General features: G+C 38.4%; 1 protein-coding gene across 1 annotated transcript; it reads left to right on the top strand.

Moving 5' to 3' along the window:
- The first annotated feature begins 3,980 nt into the window (after positions 1 to 3,980).
- On the top strand, positions 3,981 to 14,019 carry stmn2b (stathmin 2b). The gene is made up of 5 exons (XM_058378215.1): positions 3,981 to 4,146; positions 7,869 to 7,964; positions 8,209 to 8,384; positions 8,676 to 8,867; positions 12,646 to 14,019. Exons 1-5 carry the CDS (start codon positions 4,128 to 4,130, stop codon positions 12,721 to 12,723), a joined length of 561 nt encoding a protein of 186 aa, XP_058234198.1. The 5' UTR covers positions 3,981 to 4,127; the 3' UTR covers positions 12,724 to 14,019.
- The last annotated feature ends 1,262 nt before the right edge of the window (positions 14,020 to 15,281 follow it).

Genomic DNA, 15,281 nt, shown 5'->3' on the forward strand with positions numbered 1-15,281 from the left:
TTAATGATGTAAAATCACTACAAAACCTACAAATCAATTGTTACAGCAGAGCAACTGGAAACCTGGTTTTTCAAGCAGGTGTGAAGCAGAACAAAATGGCAGCACAGTGAAATGGCAGTACTCTGACATCCAAGCCGTTTGCAGCAAAACCTGTATGTAGGAATGTGCATATAAATGAAATTATAAAAAATAAATTGGGAGCACAATATATTTTAAAATGAACTGTGATAAATAATGCAAATAATATGATAATGTAAAGTAGTAATTGAAAACTTCTAATAGACTTTCCCCCGTATTTATTATGATCCATATTCTGTTATTGGATTTCCTGGCTCTCACACACACAACTCAAGATCTGAAAAGAAGCTCTAAGCTAAATTACAACAGGGACTTACTGAATATGTAAAAATAGCCAAGTCATGGGACTGGAATTCTGAGCATTATGAGAACATACTTTCTCATTTAATGACTTAATGGGTAGAAAAACATCTGATTTTAAAATGTAAATAATATTCTCTGAGAAGAATAGTTGTAATATTCACGACCAAAAACAGTAGGTGCAAAAAATAATTATAAAACATTATTATTTATTATAAATTATGTATAATTACAGCCATCTGGGACTGTATCTAATTGAATATCTTAAATTCTAACATTTTCCATTTGGTTTGTTAAAGCAAAGAAACTAAGAACCAAACAATTATATATTATCTATTATAGAAATGACAGTCTCTGGTTGAGAAATTATTTCACCAGCTTCATAGTGACATTTTTCAAAAGCTCTTGTCTTCAACAAACCCTGCTCTATTTCCTTAAGCCATTTTGTTTTTGGATATGAACTCCAACACTGCAAATGTTCCATCTGTCATATCCTCAAATTTCACCCACAGAGTGTAACTGACTTTCCCTTATAGAGATAAGAATAGCAGCTATTTTTATATGGCTTCACAATGCCAGAAATATCTGTAAATAATACCCCTTTGGCACTCAAATAAAGGAGCTGTATGAATTTGCATGCTGATAAAGGTATGCCATGCAGGCAGTTTAGCTGAAATCTGAACAGACCTGTGTCGTAATCCAGCATGCGTTCTCCTTTTACTCTACATGTGGGCATAGTGGTGTGTAGTGTTCTCATTTGAGCTCGCTAAAGGATGCTCTGCTGTTGGGTAGTCAGGCCATTTGATACCATTGGACTGGATTATAATTTATAAAATTAGATTTTTAGCTGTATTTCCCCCCATCGTTTTTCAAGGTTCAGTCATATCCCTGAAAGTGTGTAGATGGAAGAAATACAATATCTAAGCTAATAAAGATGACTCAAGACAGTAGACATATATATATATACACTATTATATATTATATAGATTTTTTATTATATATTATATTATGTATTAATATATACATATATTCCATGAGTACTACACAGAAAGAAAATATTGGAGTGACATTTACTCCAATTTGTTCTTTGTTGTTTGTTTGTTTGTTTGTTTTTGTAAATAATTTTTACTCTATAATTTTCAGTTAAACTGGTAGGGGACCACAGTGGCTTAGTGGTTGATGTGGATGTGGGTTGGATTAATCGTTGAGAGTCATGTTATTGATTTTTACTACCATCTTGTGGTTTGACATAAAACTGCAATTCAACGTTTTGCGGCTAGGAACAGCTTTAATAAATAATAATAATAATAATAATAATAATAATAATAATAATAATACACTTCCTGATTACAGATTTATTTTATGAACATAATCCATTTATTTAAACAATATGTTCAGTAAAGGCTCAGTTTAATATGTACAGTGAGGTTGTAGCTATGTATTCACTTACGACATACATTTTTATTAAAATTGTAATTAAGGTTTAGATCATGCAAATAAAGTTAAATTACTGAATGAAAAACAACCAAAATCATGTGAGGGAAAACAGAAAAAATAAAAAGCTACATTGACTTGATTGCATAAATCTTGTTTGTGCACAATATTTTTAAAATTAATCATTTATAAATGACATTTACATAAAGTTTATGATTAGGGATATGGCTGTTTTCAGAATGAACCAATCGCATTCAATCTCATGTTCAAAATTAAGCATCATACAGCTGTCATCAAGGAAATTATTCTGATTAGCCACAAATAAAGACCATCTATTTATCATCATGGTTTCATCCAACATTTGGAGCCATGGTCCACAAAGAGCTTGCAAATCATGCATAGTATCTCACTTGTTAAAAGGTATCTATCAGGAGAGGAGTATATTAAAGAATTCCCAAATCATTAGATGAACCACAGAGCACCTTAAACGCTGTCATGAGGAAATCAACCAATACCAGTTGATTTTATTGCAAAGGATGCATCAAGATCAGCAAAGGAATGGCTTAACCAAAAGAAAACTATTGTTTTTGAAAGAGCTTGCCAGAGCCCAGGCTTGACTCAACTCATAATATGTGGAGTATCCTGAAGCTGGCTGTGGTCTTAATATGCTCACATGATATTTTATTGGATGTAGAAGTTTTTTCAAGTGTAAATAAACCAAAAGATGTTTAAACAAAGCAGTCTAAAAGCTTGGCTGTTAAATGCAAATAGGTTATTGATAGTTGTTCCCCGATTTTCCCCTAAAAGTGTTTCTGATTGTTTTTCATGTTGTAATTTCACACTGAAGGTGGCATTATTTATCTTGGGTTCACTTTTTCACAAAAACTACTATTTTAATACAGATGTATAGATTTTGTATAGTCATTGCACATTCATTTCTGAATAAAAATGATTGTTTATTATCACTGCATAATTCCATCCGTTACCATCTGTCATTTCATTTAAATATTTTTGTTGTTATTATTAAACTAAATTATAATAATACTATTTGACTGATAGTATACATCTTTGGCCATTTACCAGCTATTTAATTTATTATCAGCTGTTTAGTTCAGACACTACAGCTTTTATTATTCATACTACAGACACCGCTTCTTTCATTATTCATGTTAGGCTCATAACATTAGCTATTTCGTTTGTACATTAACAAGTATATAGCAAGGAAACAGAGGATGAGGAAGACATTATTGGCGTCTTATACAGAATTCTTCGGTGTGCCAAAGCAGGGGCGAGTGCTGCAGCCTTTAATTATGGAAAGCCAAATAGTTCATAAAATCCCCAAACTAGTGTCTATTATGTACGACATGACTTTCAGAGCGGATAGGTCGACAGATTTTTCAGTGTACCAAATTTAATTAGCAAAAACAATTGGCATGCCAGGATTGCCTCATTTAAATCTAGTTTCTGTTATTTTTATTTTTTATTTTTTGCATTAATATGAAGCCTGCTGAACACTGTGCCCTTAAAGCCTATATTTATTATATGTCTTCAAAAATGGTAGTAATAAAATGTTACAATTTTTGCACAATTGGAAAATGCACAATTGGTAGCCACCTCACAGCTCAAGGGTCAATCCTCCGGTTCAGTCCTGAATTTGTGTTTATGTCTGTGCAGAGCTTTAGATGGTCTCCAGCTCTCCTCATGTCTGTGTGGGTTTCCTCTGGGTTCTCTGGTTTCTTTCCAAACCATGGTGGATTTGCATCACAAAATTGCTCCTGGGTCTGCAATTGTGTGTGAGCCATGCCTTCTAGATCTAGATAGATAGATAGATAGATAGATAGATAGATAGATAGATAGATAGATAGATAGATAGATAGATAGATACTTTAGTGATCCCATGAGGGAAATTCTTGTGTTACAGCAGCATAGACAGACAGACAGACAGACATACACACACACAAAATGTAGAACTAAATATAAGACTCCCTTTTACTTGAATTGGATTTTAATGAACGGAATGAATGAATTTTCTTTATAAATGCACTTGAGAACGTTTTACGAATAAATTCATGCGTGTTCAGGTTTGCCTGGAGAATATGAGGCGTTTATGGACTATTTGGCGCACCATATTGAAGCGCGTGCCCAGGGTACCGGGAGCGCGCGACCGTGTGTTAATAATCTCGAGCTGTCGGTCTCCGCTCTCCTCCGCCTCAGAGCGCCGTTCTGCTGACTCAGTGCCTTACAGAACAGTCCCGTTTCTCCACACCGTCCGGAACTACAGCTCCTCACCGCTAACAGCAACGACAACCGCAGCCATGGCCAAAACCGCAGTCGGTAAGATAATCGGGCTGATTTTGAGACCTGTTTTATCTTTTTGAGGTTAATGATGGATGAGCTGCTACAGAGGGGAGACGACACCCATCATGCATAAAATCCCTGCCTGCATGGGTTGCATCCAAAACCGCATCCTGTCGTAGCCTGTTAAATAATTTGGGGGGGAAAATAATAATACGGCGGATATATATTTTTGTATTTATTTGATGACGCTGATGAATGTTTAGATGTCACCTGGATCTTTTTGTGCATCACTTGCCTTAATACTTTAACTGATTTCGGAAAATATGCTTAAAGCATGCTGTCGTTATTATTTGCGAAGTGTGTGCTGAAATAAATGGCTTTCAAGCCTATTAAAAGGCGTTAAAATTCGGGCTGGATGCTGCTGCACCTGCCCATCACAGGCTTCTTTCTCCGGCGTGATGCAGAAGGGACCCCACCCAAGATCACGCTCTCCGTTTATGATCGCCTTCAGCAGCACAATAACGGATAGCAGACTCTAAGACAACTATTCATGATCCTCGGCCCCGTTTTTATCCATCCACACTTTTCTTAAGGCGATTAAACCGGATGCGATGCTGTCAGAACCGAATTCTCATTCTGTCGCTTATTAATCCCCGACATGGCGAATTTGTGGTGCCAAGCCGACATTTTGTTACTGACTACATCTTATATTTGGACACATAGGCCTAATTTTCATTAGACATTGTAGCAATGCAGCATGAAATGACATAAGTGCTGGCATCTTGCTTTTATTTGGAGTAAACCACAGGCCTAGAACCTTACAAGATGTAGGCGATGTAAATGATTTATTCATGAGCAGTTCTTTTCTATTCATGTGCATGGATTTCTGACAGGGAAGCTTCTGTCAGGAGCCATGACTGATGGGTGGATACAGGGACACATGCATGCTATCAGAGAAGAATGTCATGGAAATGTGGCCTGAAGTCTTACCCTTAGGCGTGTTTTATTGCCTACATAGACTTCGGCGAGAATAGAGCGGGGCGGATGAGATGCTGGCATCATTGAGTCCTGATGGGTGGATGCTGGGGCTGTGGGCCTGCTCGCTATATTGGTTTTCATCTCTTGACACCTTAAACAACAAAATAGGATGATTGGGAAGTCATTGAGAACCACATAGCTATAAAATGACAAAATAACATACTAGAGCTCTATAAACAAAATGAAAGGAGGTGGTGATTCCCTTGCTTTGTGTAAAAGGATGTCATTGGGACTGCAGATCTGGATTATTGCACAGAAATTTATCGACAAAAAAGCAACAATGATCTTATTTTAATTAAAAAAAGTCTGAGGTGATGTTAAGGTGAGATGTTGCTTTAAAGAAAATGAGGTCTACTCACCATTTAGACCTGCATAGTGAAAGTGTCTGCTGGCCTAAAGTGTTAGTTTTGTGTCATTTTTATCTTGAAGTACTACAAAAAACTAATAGGCAAAGACAGGGTGTGTCAATCAGTTGCTGGATTATTTTTAAGCCTTTTGATAAATCATATCAGTTAGATGTTTAGTTATAATTTCCAGGCATCTGACATCTTTCAGAGATGATGACCTAATAATAATAATAATAATAATAATAATAATAATAATAATGATAATCCACCACACAGCCTAGTCTAGGGAATAGCTGCATTATAAAATGGCAATAAATGTAGAGGCTGTAAAAATTTTGCTTCTTGCTTTTCCCTGCATAGCTGATGAAGCACTTTCATCTGTAACTGCCTAGAAATCCCTTGATTTTACTTTATGGTTTTAATCACAACACATCGTTAACTTTCACGATTGATGTATCCTGCCCTTATTAAAAAAACAAAAAAACATTGTCTATATATTTTACAAGGCTGGCATAGGGTGACAGCTGCCAGCCTTGAAACATGACCTCAAATCAATTCTCTGAGAGGTTGCAGATCATGTAGGTTTAATGAATCATATTGATTTAAATGATTATTGTGGAGTAGGTTTTTTTTTTTATCAAATCCACTGTGTATTAGGAACTTGAGAGGAATTCTGAAGCTGAAGCTGATTATGCATCCATTCATTTTGCACTGATGCAACATTGTTCTATATATAATTGTGTGAAAGCACTCCTTAGTGTGCTCTTAAAATGGATATTTCGCCAATTACATGCGCCAAATTGCATTATTCAGAAATTCCAAGAGTCATTATCTCAGTGCTCTGTGTTCATAAACAGAGGAGTTCAGTTTTTAGTTTTAAGAGAGACAAGCAGACACAAGCACCTTGTATTGTTTGACCCCGATAAGTTTTTTTGGCATATATTTGCTTTTCTAACATGCACCGCTAATGTTTATGCTCAATCTGTGTTTATAATGCCACAGGAAATATAAAACATTATGATGCTTCCTGCCTTTCATAATGGTTTAATGTCTGCAGGACATATGGTGTACGTGGGGAGGGTCAGATTATTGATTTGTAGACTGGCCAAGCTGATTCATTATCAAAGGTGCCACACAAAGACAGCCATTTTCTTACTGAGACAGCTTTTGTGGTCACCTTTTCATTGTTGACATTGTGCTCCTTATGTCACTTTGTAGATGAAATTAAATCCAAATCCATTATGCATTGCAGTCTTAGCACCCAATTTACCATATTCCTTTATTAATATTAAAAACTTTATTGAGCTGTTCTGACCCAGTGGTCAGTGTATGGGTGTGGTCTGTGACGATTTGCTGGTTTGTTCTCTTGACATTCACTAAGTGATGCTCAGTAATTATAACAGATTCTAAAAAGCACAAACATTTGGCATGTCTGGAGTTCCCTTTTTGACCTACTAATCAGAAGACCTAAATTAAACGCTCCATTGATCCGCCAATCATTCTCCTTTTATCCTGACTGAGATGTGGAAAGAGGGATAGTGACTTAACATGTCTCAGTATGCATGCTTAGTATTCTGCCAGCAATCCCCCACCCCTGCTCTGCTCACTCAAATGGTTCACTCTGGTAATTACAAATTACGGCTTACACACCACCAAAAGTGGACAGCTTCCATTAGCCTGGCCATGGCTGCTAATCCCAAAGGGGCCCCACCCCTGTCTTTGTTGCTTCTGACTTCTGTTTTTTTCAGTGTGTTTGATTATCATAGTGATAAGAGTGTGCAGGAGTGTTCTGGAAATGGCTGGATCAGTGGCTCATGGTTCTTGGATGCCATTGTGATGAGGAAAAATAAATTAAAAATGAAACAAATGTCAAAGGACAGCTGATAATCATCTGAAGGGAGGATACAGAGATCCTGTGTTGTGTAATATAAATATCATCCTACACAGACCCACATAATTTTTAACAACTCAGCAAACCAATGAACTAGAAAGAGTCATTATGTAGGTTATCATCTTGCCAACTTGCATGAAGCTAAACAAAAAAATGGTGGAATTGCAGTGGATTCATGCAGTTGGACGTCTGCTGAGTAAATCAATAATTTAACATACATCCAAGGAAGGAGGAGGAAGCCTATGGGGAATATACTTGCTTGAAATTCAGGACCTTTTGAAGACATCAAGCCTCTTCCTCAGCTATAAAAACTGCGAACATAATTAGAAACAATGCTGCTGCTAATTCAGGCCGCTGAGAGCCTGCTGTGATGTTGTTTTCCATCCCAATTGAAAATGAATTCCCATTTTGCATATTTGCTGATATAAAGAGATAACAGATCTGGGCCAAGGGCTTATTTGATGTGGTGTGTTTTACTGCAGCTTACAAAGAGAAGATGAAGGAGTTGTCCATTGTCTCTTTCATCTGCTCCTGCTTGTACCCAGAAGCCCGGAACAAGGTGATGGGCGAGTTCGAAGGTAGGAACTGAAAAGGTTATGTAAATTTGTATATATGTTATCAGGTTGTATTTAAAGCAAATTGATAGATGAGGAATTCTAATAATATACTGCATGAGGTATACATAACAACAACAACAACAACAACAACATTGAGGTCAATAAATGTATAAAAGCTGCATTAGAACTGTCTAATGTCGTGTAATGGACACATGTGTTGAACCACTTGTTGTCCATATGTCTCACTGTGCCTTGCTGTGCTCAGACATGAAGGTCAAGCCCATTAACAAGCGAGCCTCTGGACAAGCCTTCGAAGTGATTCTGAAGCCACCATCCCCTACAACTGATGGAGGCTACAGCATCACCACTCCCCCCAAGAAGAGGGACGTTTCTCTGGAAGACATTCAGAAGAAGCTGGAGGCAGCTGAGGACCGAAGGAAAGTGAGTGACACATCTGCTTCATCGCTGCATTTTTTGTAAAGACGGAATAATGTAGCGCTAATATCTGAAACTGCATTCTGGACCAGAAAGTTGTATTGATTTCTACAAACTATTATCGATTCTTTTGTTATAGCATTTTCTGCCTAGTCATTAACAGTTTTTGCTTTCTCAGTTATTGACCAGGACTTTCTGGTAGGAATAGCGTAGCTGGAATCATTCAATTTTCTTCACCTTTGTCTATCCGGTCTTTCTCTGTTCTTCTCCACCTCCTCGCTCACTTTCTATCTGCAGTCTCAGGAGGCTCAGGTGCTAAAGGCTCTGGCAGAGAAGCGTGAGCATGAGCGCGATGTGCTGCTTAAGGCCATGGAGGAAAACAGCAACTTCAGCAAGATGGCAGAAGAGAAACTCACCATGAAGATGGAGCACATCACCAAGAACCGCGAGGCTCTGCTCACAGCTATGCTGGAGCGCCTACAGGAGAAGGTGAGGATTTCCTTCAGTAAGGAAAAAAAAATATGATAAGGAATCAAATTTATATGGGCAAAATAGAATTTTAAAAAGTTATTTGAACTGCAATAATGGCCGCAACCAACCCATCAAGCACGAGGCACGTTTTAAATGATTTAACTCTGGCAAATATCTTTTAGGTTATGGTTTATGGCTTAGGTTAGGAAAGCAGGATATGACATGATGCTACTTTTTAATAATTGCATGTATAAATCATGACTCCTGGTGGTCCAGCGGCAGGAAACCCACACTCTCATTGCCGTGGACTGGGTTTAGAGTCCCAGGCAGGGTGCTAACCCAGCCACTGATGAACTCTTAAATGGGAGGATGCCAAACAACACCAACATATATATATATATATATATATATATATATATATATATATATATACACTATATTGCCAAAAGTATTCACTCACCCATCCAAATAATCAGAATCAGGTGTTCCAATTCACTTCCATGGCCACAGGTGTATAAAATCAAGCACCTAGGCATGCAGACTGTTTTTACAAACATTTGTGAAAGAATGGGTCGCTCTCAGGAGCTCAGTGAATTCCAGCGTGGAACTGTGATAGGATGCCACCTGTGCAACAAATCCAGTCGTGAAATTTCCTCGCTCCTAAATATTCCACAGTCAACTGTCAGCTGTATTATAAGAACGTGGAAGTGTTTGGGAACGACAGCAACTCAGCCACGAAGTGGTAGGCCACGTAAACTGACGGAGCAGTGTCAGCGGATGCTGAGGCGCATAGTGCGAAGAGGTCGCCAACTTTCTGCAGAGTCAATCGCTACAGACCTCCAAACTTCATGTGGCCTTCAGATTAGCTCAAGAACAGTGCGCAGAGAGCTTCATGGAATGGGTTTCCATGGCCGAGCAGCTGCATCCAAGCCATACATCACCAAGTGCAATGCAAAGCGTCGGATGCAGTGGTGTAAAGCACGCCGCCACTGGACTCTAGAGCAGTGGAGACGCGTTCTCTGGAGTGATGAATCGCGCTTCTCCATCTGGCAATCTGATGGATGAGTCTGGGTTTGGCGGTTGCCAGGAGAACGGTACTTGTCTGTTTAGTACCATAAACACACTCCTAAACCTTGTGGACAGCCTTCCCAGAAGAGTTGAAGTCCCAGAAGAGCTCACTTGCCTTGACTCGCATATAAACTTAAGTGACATCCCATTCCTAATCCATAGGGGTCAATATGACGTCGGTCCACCCTTTGCAGCTTCAACTCTTCTGGGAAGGCTGTCCACAAGGTTTAGGAGTGTGTTTATGGGAATTTTTGACCATTCTTCCAGAAGCGCATTTGTGAGGTCACACACTGATGTTGGACGAGAAGGCCTGGCTCTCAGTCTCCGCTCTAATTCATCCCAAAGGTGTTCTATCGGGTTGAGGTCAGGACTCTGTGCAGGCCAGTCAAGTTCATCCACACCAGACTCTGTCATCCATGTCTTTATGGACCTTGCTTTGGTCACTGGTGCACAGTCATGTTGGAAGAGGAAGGGGCCAGCTCCAAACTGTTCCCACAAAGTTGGGAGCATGGAATTGTCCAAAATGTCTTGGTATGCTGAAGCATTCAGAGTTCCTTTCACTGGAACTAAGGGGCCAAGCCCAGCTCCTGAAAAACAACCCCACACCATAATCCCCCCTCCACCAAACTTTACACTTGGCACAATGCAGTCAGACAAGTACCGTTCTCCTGGCAACCGCCAAACCCAGACTCGTCCACCAGATTGCCAGATGGAGAAGCGCGATTCGTCACTCCAGAGAACGCGTCTCCACTGCTCTAGAGTCCAGTGGCGGCGTGCTTTACACCACTGCATCCGACACTTTGCATTGCACTTGGTGATGTATGGCTTGGATGCAGCTGCTCGGCCATGGAAACCCATTCCATGAAGCTCTCTGCGCACTGTTCTTGAGCTAATCTGAAGGCCACATGAAGTTTGGAGGTCTGTAGCAATTGACTCTGCAGAAAGTTGGCGACCTCTTCGCACTATGCACCTCAGCATCCGCTGACCCCGCTCCATCAGTTTACGTGGCCTACCACTTCGTGGCTGAGTTGCTGTCGTTCCCAAACACTTCCACGTTCTTATAATACAGCTGACAGTTGACTGTGGAATATTTAGGAGCGAGGAAATTTCACGACTGGATTTGTTGCACAGGTGGCATCCTATCACAGTTCCACACTGGAATTCACTGAGCTCCTGAGAGCGACCCATTCTTTCACAAATGTTTGTAAAAACAGTCTGCATGCCTAGGTGCTTGATTTTATACACCTGTGGCCATGGAAGTGATTGGAACACCTGATTCTGATTATTTGGATGGGTGAGCGAATACTTTTGGCAATATAGTGTATATATATGGTTAGAAAGATACATTTTCTATAACAGCAGTTCTGTCTGTAATTCAGGCTGTAACTGAAACTGATATCACAGGGTTATATTACTGTACTCTAATACATTGTGATTTCTATAATAACAGCTTACACAGGGATTGCATGGCAGAATAAGCCAAAAAAAATATACAGATACACAGATATTACAGATATTGCTATGTAATTTAAAAAGAGAGTATATTTCTGGATGAGGCATGAAGTTTTCTGTGTTGTTACATTTATTTCATTTACTTAAGAAAGAAGTCTTTTTCTCGAAAACAGAGGACATTTGAGCTATTCTGGTTTACCAGTAACATGACAAGCTCTGTTTTTATGTCTTCTTAACACTAAAAGAGACTTAAAAATGAGAAATTGGTCTGAAATCAACTATTGTTAAGATATAACAGGAACATTAAATACAATAAATTATTAAAATGTATGACTTGCTTTTTGATGATTTAAGAATGATAATTATTTATAAAAAAGTAAGAGGAATAAAACATTTCAGCATGTGCTTTTTTTGGGGAAAATAACCAACTTCACATGACTATTGATTACTTTCCTATAGGTGTATCCCCTGGCATGTTTTACTTCTTGAATCATAAATCCTTCCTTGCATTGTTTTCATGCCAGCTGTGAACTAGATACAAGGCATAAATGTAATAAGCTAAACTGTGCTGTATTTCACTGTGCTGTGTTTTGAATGTGGCAGAGCTAAACGTCAAACACATCACGACTTCACCTTTATTGAATTTCAGTTGAAACAGTGAAATGTAGCTTGATAGCTGCTCAATCATGAGTCCTGTTGTAATCTAAAGCAGTCTCTGGCAAAATAATTTCCTTCTGGATGAAGGATCTTATCTGATCTCTTATCTTATACTGATGCGATTGTGTAACTAATAAATTAGTTTTTGTTTTGATTTCTACAAGCGCACAAACACACAGCAGCAAAAATGTTAAACACATTTAGACAATCTTTAAAAAAAAATCTTTATATGCAATGTAATCCCTTTTCACTTACCAGTAACAAGACTTTACAATGTCAAAACTATACTTCTGGTTAAGATGCATGCAAAACAAAATCAAAATATTTCATTTCAGGGAAATGTGTCATTTTCAGACCTATGTATAGAAGAAAACATCCAAACTTCAACCATTTGAAAAGTTTTCCCATTCTGCTACACATATTTTAGGCATTAGTGATGTGAAACGCAGTTCCTTGTGGCTCCAACAGAAAATGATTAAAGAACTGTCACTATAAATAACTTTTACTACAACTTTCTTCATAGCGCAGTGGTTATAGCAAAGCGGGAAATAGTGACACATGGATTACATTGTAAAGCGTAATATAATGTTTTTTTGTGGTTCTGTGTGTGTGTGTACAGGAGAGACATGCCCAGGTGGTACGTAGGAACAAGGAAATTCGGGATGAGCTGAGCGGAGATGAAGATCTTCAGTTCTAATAAGCCTCCCATCAGCCACCTGACCAAGTCAGAGACCCTCTCTCCCTATTACCCCGTCCCACGTAGAGAAAGAGTCTCATACATACATGCACACACACACACACACCCACACAAACACACACACACAACCCTCCCTCCCTCCCCAAACCCCTGCTCCCCCTTCCTAACCTGATGGAGAAGGACAAACCCCAGTCTGCACCAACAGCACATTCCTATCCCATCTTCCCCTCACAAAAAAAGTGAAAAAAATAAAACCCAGAAGCAACATGCATCCTACTGCTCCCTAAACAAGAATGTTTTGCTCGATTCAAAATGAAACACGTCAAAGTGGGTATTGAGTTTTCTTTCTTTTTTCTTTTTGTAAATACTTCCTTTTTCTGTTTTATATTTATGAGGCGAAAAAAGTATTGCATTGTGCCATTTTATAGTTTTCTCTCTATATATCAGTGGATGTATTAATTTCCTCTCTCTGTGTCTCTCCAATCTGCTGCAGTTTCTCTTGTAACAGGCTTTGGTGTTTGTGAATTTGCTGGCTATAGCTGATATTTAGCAGTTTCACCTCTTCGACCCCAAATGGCCATGTTTTTCTGCGTGTGTATGTTGGTGTGAAGAACATGTTTAGCTGCATCACATCACACACATTTCTGATTCTCTCAAGAGATAGATCAACACACACTATTTTTTCATGGACACACACACACACATACACACAACATATATAATGCATACATTCATACAAACATACACACCATGAATAAATAGACATTGTTTAGCAAAGATGACATCTGCTCAGGGGGAGCTTGCTAAATCTTAATTTTCAGTACTTGATAAAGTGATGTAACATCTGTGCCTCACGGCCAATTCTGTGCCGCTCATGTACTGTCAATCACAATTTTTCATTCTGTAGTGGCTTGTTTATGGTTCTCTCATTCTAATCAAAGCATGCCAGAGAGAAACTAAAATTGTAGCCACAGAGGCCTACCGGGGACTGATGAATGTCTGGAAGTATCACATCCTTACTGATGGAAACCACAGAGTCACGATAGAGAACAAGGTGACCTGACATTATCATCCATAGCGAAGTGTGTGTGTGTCTGTGTGTGTTTGTGTCCAAAGAGAAATGGATGCACCACAGGGAGTGTGTCAGTGCTCTTGTGAGAGCAGGGGATTTGAGAGATCCCCATGTCACAGACCTTCCTTCTGCATCCTTTCTCCTGTTCATGTGCTTTCTTCCCTTAACACATGTATTGATGTGAGCAAGCTGTGGTGAATAAAGGTTTGGGGTTCTGTGAATGACGGGATGTGTCTGTGGCTGTTTAATTTTTTTTATTCTTCCTTCTTATATATATATATATATATATATATATATATTAAAACTTTTCTAAAAAAAAATAGTGTTTCATTATAAAAAAAACTAATAATTGGATAAAAAATAATAAAAATGATTGGATTATGGAAAAATGATAGAACAACATACATATAAATTTAATGTTGTGGCACAAATATAAGTATAGAAAATAGGTTCATGTTGTTACTTATGTTATAAAAGCTCTATGTCTCCACCATTCAGTGGAACTAAACAGGAACAAATGAGTAGAACTATATTTACTATTACCTACTATTCAATACTGGTTAATAACTCAGAATGTAATACTACAATAATAGTTTGTTATTTCATTATGACTAATGCAATAATTATACAGTATTTCTCTTAGGAGAAACAATAGCTATCTAGTAATTAAAGACAATGTGATAATATCATGTGTTTACTTTAAAGGAACTGTTCCAGATAATCATTTCTGCATATGGTACATAGGGTCTTTATTAATAAAATATAGAATCACCCTAATCTTTAACATCATTTAAAGGAAGGACACAGTAATAGTTCATTATCTTCTTATTAACTGTAAAAGATATCTCATCTATGGATATAACACACATAAACAGAGTCATCTCTTTGTGGTGACTATACAGAAAGAACATTCAATTTTAGTTTGTAATATTGTGGGGAATATATTGCGAAATATTTTTGCCACACTTTTTAAAGAGGTACTATATATTACTTTTTACAGTCTAGGTGACCAGGAGATGTATAAGACTCATATTGTGCCACAATGAAGCCCCGGTACAGAAATAAAACAACAGTGTTAAGCACTAAAACCTTACCTGTAAATGTGACGGTGTAATACCGAGAGACACCAGCAGGTGTCGACAAAATATTTCATAAGAAGTCACTGCGGCAGACTGATGATGAACTGCGTGCGACATCCACTGCGTTTATTCTGACTCAATATCAGTAGTGTCTCTTGTGAGACTTAGGGCTTCATGAATATGTATGAAACAGACGTGTACAGATCTTATAGTGTGGCAGGAGATGGGATAAATAGAGAGGGCAAAAAGATGAATAGATAGAGGGAGTAAAAGTGTATCTTGGCATCTCAGTGTGTGTGTAGGAGGAAAATCTGTTTTATGGACCTGGCTGAAACTTGCACAGAGCTCGCAGTAGCGTGGGAGTCCAACCACTAAGGAGCTGTGTGAACTGCTGCAAAGGCTCCAGG

This window comes from Hemibagrus wyckioides, linkage group LG24, assembly GCF_019097595.1.
Source record: "Hemibagrus wyckioides isolate EC202008001 linkage group LG24, SWU_Hwy_1.0, whole genome shotgun sequence".
Classification (NCBI taxonomy): Eukaryota; Metazoa; Chordata; class Actinopteri; order Siluriformes; family Bagridae; genus Hemibagrus; species Hemibagrus wyckioides.

Excerpts from the sequence above, each read along its gene's own strand:
- stmn2b (XM_058378215.1), top strand. Across the intron at positions 7,965-8,208 it reads GGTGATGGGCGAGTTCGAAG|ACATGAAGGTCAAGCCCATT; the intron begins GTAGGAACTGAA and ends TGCTGTGCTCAG. Across the intron at positions 8,385-8,675 it reads CAGCTGAGGACCGAAGGAAA|TCTCAGGAGGCTCAGGTGCT; the intron begins GTGAGTGACACA and ends TTCTATCTGCAG.